This window comes from Cyprinodon variegatus, unplaced genomic scaffold, assembly GCF_000732505.1.
Source record: "Cyprinodon variegatus isolate N-32 unplaced genomic scaffold, C_variegatus-1.0 Scaffold313, whole genome shotgun sequence".
NCBI classification, from domain to species: Eukaryota; Metazoa; Chordata; class Actinopteri; order Cyprinodontiformes; family Cyprinodontidae; genus Cyprinodon; species Cyprinodon variegatus.
In genome coordinates, this window is record NW_015150766.1 from 235,547 (window position 1) to 242,979 (window position 7,433).

The window sequence follows — 7,433 nt, forward strand, 5'->3', positions numbered from 1 at the left end:
AACTCTGCTCACAGGACGCTGCCAGGGGTAAGTCAGTGTGATTGCATGACACTGGTGATGGGAATACCATACAGATTCATGTCAAAAATACCGAACTATCCCTTTAAATTAGATTGCTAAATATGAGGTTTATTTGAGGTTTGTTTGAAAGATTATTTAGGTTTTGCAGCTCTTTCAGGGAGAAAAACCTGCAAAAAATGTCCCTTTGGATTATGAAGGTGGATTTAGATTAAAGCCCATCCATCCGTTAGAATGATCCAAAACCCTAAATGGCGAGACTTTTGGTCTTTAAATGTACAAAATTCTTTAAATATACAGCAGGTCTAGGGAAAGAGATGTACCACAAAAAAGTTACAAGAATATTTTATATGAAACATAAGGTTTGTTTTCTATTCTATATAAAATCCCAAATATTTTACTTTATAACCCGTCAGTTTGAGACACCTTTGATATTTATAGAGGATCTCACAAGTATAATAATTAATTTAATCTAAAGCAGAGATTAAAATGGGATGGCTGAGATTTTTAGTAATACAGAAAAAAAAACTTTGCTAGATCTAAAATTTACAGTAATGTTCTCCCCCCACCCCTTCAGTTTTGACACAGAGACTTAGTAGAAGCTTATATCATTAAATTTGAATAAAGATCATATTACAAAATGTATTTTTTTAGCTAACCTTTACACAAATGTAATAATTGTGCTCGAGTTTTTCCCGAATTGGGCTTATAAAGAAAGAAAAGAGATGAAGCTGAGCTGGTTGACATGGGTTACCTCGTCACAGTCCCCCTCCACCATGGCGTAGATGGCCTTTTTTACCAAATTAGTACCTGAAACAAAATGAGGGAGAAACTTGTGAAGTACAAAAAACAAAAAAGATACAAAAACAACACTGATTTAAATCTTGATTTTTTTTATCTGACCTCATATTTGGAGATCAGAAAGGTCAGAGTTAACCACAGCAACTTCTACAAATCTATCAATGTATTAAAAACATGGAATATTTTACAATCTGTAAAAACTGCTGTAACTGCTGTAAAAAAGTTTTAAAGCGGTTACGTTGCTGTAAATGATCATTTAATGGCACTCACCAATACTTTTCCTTCTGTGTTTTGAGTCCACGGCCAGCATGGCAATATAGCCACGGCGAAACATCTTCTTATGCATGTCAAGCTTACAAACGATGGCTCCCACGCACTCCTGCTCCACCATGGCCTGTAACAGACACACAAACTCTGCACTTAGCTCCACTAAAAAACTGTCAGTCCGGCTGAACTGCAGGAAGTCAGAAGATCTGTCATCCGGTCAGACCTACTGCCTTCCGACATTCATTTTACTTCCTCCAGTAGGTCATGTGGCAGACCTGACCCACTGGAGATGGGAAGTTCAGAAGCTGGAGTCTCTGGACTTTAGAGGAAAATGCTACCTGACTTTCCTCTAGTATTAAAAACGTAATGTTTTTTAAATTTCTCTCCCTAAATCAAATTGAGTAAAAAAAAATATGATGGAGGGGGAAGATAAAGTAAGACTCTTAATTGAAAGTAAGCTACACTCACTGTGTCATTTAATATTTTTGGCCCCATCATCTGTGTCAGGCACAGCACTGACATTGGACAACATATCAAAATCCTAAGAAAAGTTACGGAAGATGATTAGGGCCACTGAAAAAAGAAAAAAAAAAGTTACCTGATTTTTTATTTATTTCAGTATAGTATGAGAAAAAGTCTGAATTTGGACTTTAATCTCAGAATTCTGACAGCTAACAAACATGTTAACATCAAGTCATAACCATGTCTGTTTTAGAGTCTAAACTAGCTCTCTTGCTTTAATCACCTTCTGCTCTTCCATTAATGTAATAGCATCATCTGGGACCCCTCAGGCAGGTAAAAAGTCACCTAATTCCATCATTTTCCACCAATGTGTTACTGTTCCTTCCAAACAACTCACATCTTTGTCAGTGAAGCTCAGTGCTCCCAAATCTCTTCCTTTTTTGAAGCCAGAATTCTGAGATTAAAGTCCGAATTCTGAGATTAAAGTCCGAATTCCGAGATTAAAGTCCGAATTCTGACTTTTTTCCCATATCATACTGAAATAAAATTTAAAAATCAGTTAACTTTTTTTTCAGTGGCCCTAATCCCCTTCCATAGTAACTATAACATCCCATTCTTGCAAAGTCCTTCAGCAATAGTCCTAGTGTGCCTGTAGTTAGAACAGAACATAAAGGATTTACAAAATTATCCCCATTTACCCATCAGAGCACAGGGAAGCACATTCTATTTGAATTTTATTAAAAGCAAAATAAAGTGAAATATTTAATATATTGAACAATAAGGAAAAGAACGTTGATTTTTTTATCTGATCTCTCATTTGGAGGTCAGAGGTCAGAGTCAACCACAGCAAATTCTACAAATCTATCAATGTATTAATAAATATGTAATACTTTGGTGCAAAGCAGCTAGGTTGCTTTAGAGATTCGCATAAATCAGTTTTTTTTGTTTGAGATTCTTCTAATGAGACAAACTGACAGGTGATAAATGAGTTTAAATAAGTGACATGAGGGAAAAACATGAAGGTTTCAGGGTTGTACTCACCAGAAAGCAAAGCTGCGGCCAGTTATGGATGAAGTACCTGTATGTGTAAATGGAATAAGGCTCTGATAAGTCCTTGGTGATGAGTCTCATGATCCAGGGCATCTGCAGCTCGGACTCGTAGCGGACATAGCGGATGCCGTGGCTGTCCTCTGCTCTGCTGGGAGAGCCGCTCAGGTCGAGCCGGGCCAGCTGGGCGGCCGGCGGCTGCAGCTCAGAGGGGCTCTCCCCTCCACAGGGCCCGTCGCTGTCCTCCGATCCTCTCATAGTGTGCTCACGCTGGTCCTCGGCTTCGTGGGTCGCCGGCATCCCGTTCACGCTGCTGTTAGTCACAGGAGAGTGGCTGCCGTTTTTGGAGAAGGGGCTGTGGCCTTCGTGCTGGCAGTGCTCCGTCCTGTTCCTGTCGGCCGCAGCCTCGCTGCAACAGCTGCTGTCACAGTTGTCCTCGGACGGTTTGAGATTGTCAGGCCGGCTCCCTGTGCGCTGGTGGCCGTCGAGGTCCTCAGAGGAGCTGACCAAGCCATTCAGCTGCTGCTGCTGCTCTCCGGCTTGCATTTTCAAGTGGAGAGCCGCCGGGCTAGCCCGGGCTAGCATGTTTTTATGCTTCTTCTTAGCCGACCTTTTGACCTCGTTCACTGGCTGCGTCTTGCCCGTACCGGCGGGCCCGCAGTCCTCCCCGCTGTAGGTGGGCTCTCCGGCTTCCACCGCTGGCTCCGCTCTCCCTGCCCCGGAGAAAGGAGCAACTTCAGCCGGGGATGTAGGCAGTGCGTTACTAGGCCCAGGCGGCACTGTGGCCATCCCACCGCATTAAAGTGGAGAGACGCGCTTCGGAAAAGTCCAACAAAATCTCATCCACCAAGAGAAGAATTAAACGATCAATATCTGAGCCCGTTGACCGAATATTATAAAAATCCGAGCACTTTAGAGGAGATAACGTGACCGTTGGCGACGTTTGTCACTGCTCTCCCCTCGATTTCCCTGCTGCCGCAAACGCCATTGCAACACAAAATGACGTTTTACGACAGTATGGTGAGCTGTGGGAGTTGTAGTTTTTAATGGCTTGTTTAAAAAAATAAGAGTGACTACAAGAAGGATATTGTTTGGTTAAAAGTTATATTTATTGTTATTAATATAATATGGTAATATATATATATATATTCGTATATATAGACTAATTTAATATTTTATTGCTGCTTTTATTTTGTGTTACAATCCATAATTAAATTATCTAAACTTCCTAAGCTAAATTATGATCCTTTAACTTAAAAGCTGTACAATAGACCACTTGCATAATAATGAAAAATTAATAATTGACTGCCATGAATAATCAGCATTTATTTGTAACATATATAATTAATACAAATCCTAATGAGTTTTTTTTATTTATTTGGTAATTATTATATTGTGGCAGCATTTTAATAAGATAGAATATAAAATAGAAATATTCTCCCACAGTGGTGACATTCATACATATTAGCATATATTTAAATCCATTATTTAAATTTTGATTACATTTACATATATAGACAGATTTATTATGCATTTTGTATACACGACTGTATACAAAAATAAATTTAGTTTAAAACAACTCTACACAATTTAATTTTTTGAATTGAAGTCTTGAAAACAGTAATAAATACATTTAAAAAAGTAATATAAACATAGGAGTGTATATTTACAGTTCTAAGATTATTTATTTATTTATTTATTATTATTATTATTATTATTATTTTTAATATATGTGCAAGAATTCATTCTTATTTGACTTATTTTGGTCTTGACTAAAATGTTTCACCAGAGAATTGTGACTTACTTTGGTATTGAATAAATTTAAAAGATGAAGCTTTCCAAAGGGTTTTATTATTATATATTTTTTTATGCAAACATAGTTTGTTTTTAAATGCAAAGACATAACAGGGAATAAAACACAGAGCATATAAAGCAAGAGGGATAGTTTTTTTCTAATAGAACAACATATTACGATAGATTAATTATAAATAACATTACCATAAGCTATGTTTATAACTTTTTTTGTTTGTACTTTTAGAAAAAAGGGGAGACATATGGTTGAGTTTCTTTAACCAGGATAGGGGTAAAAGAAAAAGTGGAAAAAAAATACAAAATTGACCAAATATTAAAAAAAGTTTATTCCATTAAAAATTTCAATCCAATGAGCTCAAATATTTCTTTGATGACAGTAAAAAACCCGAGATTAAGAGTTACAGCGAGTTTAAGCTGGAGAGTAAAAATCGTCGAGATTGCTGGTGTTCATCTCTTCACCACAAGAGGGCGCAAAGTAGATGCAGTTTCAGGGCTGAATTTCTCTAGTTTCTCCAGCAGGTGGCCCCAGTAGACTGGTCACTAATACGTCTAGTTTGCAAACTCATCTAATGTGTACCTAACCATAGTACCTAATATAACTGAAACACTCATAACTTTCACTAACTCATCATTTGGCTGTTTTCCCAAAGAAATAGTTTTTTTTAAACATTATTATCTTAATTTAAAAAAAGTATTTGAAATGTTTTTTAAAGCTTTTAATTTTCTATAGCTATTTATTTTACTACATATGTGTGAAAGACCAACAGTGGATAATATCAGTCAGACATTTAAAGGAACATTTATTTATAAAAAAAAGTTTTAACATAAAAAAGATGTAAGCCTCAATAGGAGAAGCAGCCTCAATGCCCTTGGTAACTCTGGGGGTTTAGCACAGATTCAGAACCTCAACAAATATGGCCTTTTCAGGAAAGCCATTGACTAAGCAAAGACACAAGAAAGACTTTTTGTAGGGGCCAGAGGAAAAACATGCACTGAAAAAAATTGCAATTTTTGCATTTACTTAATTATATTCAGTTATTTTAACACAATTGTTTCATGTTAGGAGGGTAGGACATAAAATAATTGTGTTAAAGCAACTAAATATTATTAAGTAAATGCCAAAAGCGGTTGCAATATTTTTTTCGATGTGTAAGAAGGTGATTTCTAGTTAAAAAGACGAAATCTTTGTAGCAGTATGCACCACTGAACAAACCACTGTCGAGATGAAACATGGTAGTGGCAGCATCATGCTGTGGAGATAACTTATCTAAGGGGGGGTTGGGCAGAGTTTGTGGAAAGATGAACTCGCTTTGTTAATTTATGTGTTTTCCAAACTTTAAAAATGTGTTTTTTGTTTTGTGTAAGCACTCCTGGCAGTCAGTTTCATTGCAGGATGACTGCAGTTCTTGTTGTTCTGTCTTGTCCTGGTCCGTGCACCTGGAGGTGCCTTGCTATAATTTCATGAACTGAGAACTTTCCAGCCTCAAAGCCAAACGCCCATCGCTTCATGTAGGCTAAAAGACGGAAGTCAAGATTGACACATTTCTCAAATGACACTGACATCTTTCTCCCACACCTGCAAGGGGATATTCGTTGGAAATAAAAGTTGTATATGTTTCTGAAGAATTACCACAAAGAAAGAGATGGAGCGATAGAATGGGAGAGAGGTGGCTCTGTTAAAGCTAAGCCTTGGGGCTGAAGACTGACTGAAGAGCTGGAATCAGACATGCACAATCAGTTCCCCTTCAAATCTTCTTTACAGGCCTATCTACTTGAGCAGGCTTCTCTTAATTACTTTCTCTATCACTTAGAAAGCTGTGCTTGCTTGGGACTAAGAGCACTAGTGTCTTGCCAGAGACATTTGGCTGCTTTGAGCCTATATTTATTTAGACCTATCTTCTTTCTCACATGCCCATCCTATGCCCCCCCCACCCCCCACCACTGTACTCCTCGTGTTGCCCCCCTCTCCCTCCTACTTTCATTATACACCGCTCTTGTCTCTCTCCATATAGCGTCTCTACTCTTTTCCAAATATCTCCGGGGTGTCAGTTGCATCATGTGACTGGTGTGCTTGTGATTACAGCTTTTTGGCAGGCATGTTTGCATGCAAGCGAGAACCCAAAATACCTTGAAAGACAAAAGCTGTGAGGGGGTAGAAGGTCAGTGAGGAGTTCTGAAAAAGTCGGAACATAGTTGGGACCAAAAGCCGACTTGAACCCAAGTTTCTTATGCTGGATTTTTAGGTTTCCACTCTTTTATCATCCTGTTTTTTCTTTCTTTATTACTCAGGCATCTGGTCCACTAGTGTTGTATTTAATTAGTTTCTGTTGGGTTAATTAGAGACCCAAGTAGGGAGGGGGGCAGGGTCACATCAGAACATAAGTGGGTCATGCTGGACACATGCAGGTGCTCTCGAGTGGCTGTCAGGTTCAGATTAAGAAGAAAATATAATCGATTATAACACTATATCTGAACATTTCATATTTTAAAATAAAAAAACATGTATAACTTTTAATGGGATTTTATGCTGCGGTGTTAAGAAAAGCTTCAAATTGGGAAATGCATGAAAAATATTCAATTTTCAGTTTATTGTAGATTTCAAAATAGTGCAGAATCCCTTTGTATTCCAGTTATTGAGTGGTGTTTTATAGCAGCCCTTAGCCACTGTTCTCTAACAATTTTGCACATCTACATATTGAACTTTTACTCAAACTTTTTTCAGAAAAATCCTCACAGACAGATTGGATAGGGATTTTCTGTGTTCATCACTTTTCAAGTCTTGCCCTGAAATTTATTAGTCTGGGATTGTTGAAGAGGTGGGGTGTGTTCAACAAGATTTTCTGCAGCCTTTGTTCCACCAGCAGCACAGTTACTGAAAGAGCTGACCTGTAATTAATCTGTTATTGTACCGTAACTTGTCACAAAAATATGATTTGAACAAAAACATACACTTAATCTGTGTGATCAATTATAATTAATTAGCCTACTTTTAAATCTGTGATTTGTTTGTAGAGGCTGAAAGTAAA

At 37.7% G+C, this 7,433-nt stretch overlaps 1 protein-coding gene across 1 annotated transcript in view; it reads right to left on the reverse strand.

Moving 5' to 3' along the window:
• The window catches only part of naa30 (N(alpha)-acetyltransferase 30, NatC catalytic subunit), an 8,364-nt gene extending 4,787 nt beyond the window's left edge, over positions 1 to 3,577 (reverse strand). Inside the window, exons 1-3 of the mRNA XM_015384481.1 lie at positions 2,590 to 3,577; positions 1,090 to 1,213; positions 773 to 828 (exon numbers count right to left, since the gene is read on the reverse strand). Of these exons, the coding sequence (XP_015239967.1) occupies positions 773 to 828; positions 1,090 to 1,213; positions 2,590 to 3,384 (975 nt within the window). The 5' untranslated portion in view covers positions 3,385 to 3,577. The remainder of the gene's footprint in view (positions 1 to 772; positions 829 to 1,089; positions 1,214 to 2,589) is intronic.
• Positions 3,578 to 7,433: the final 3,856 nt, after the last annotated feature.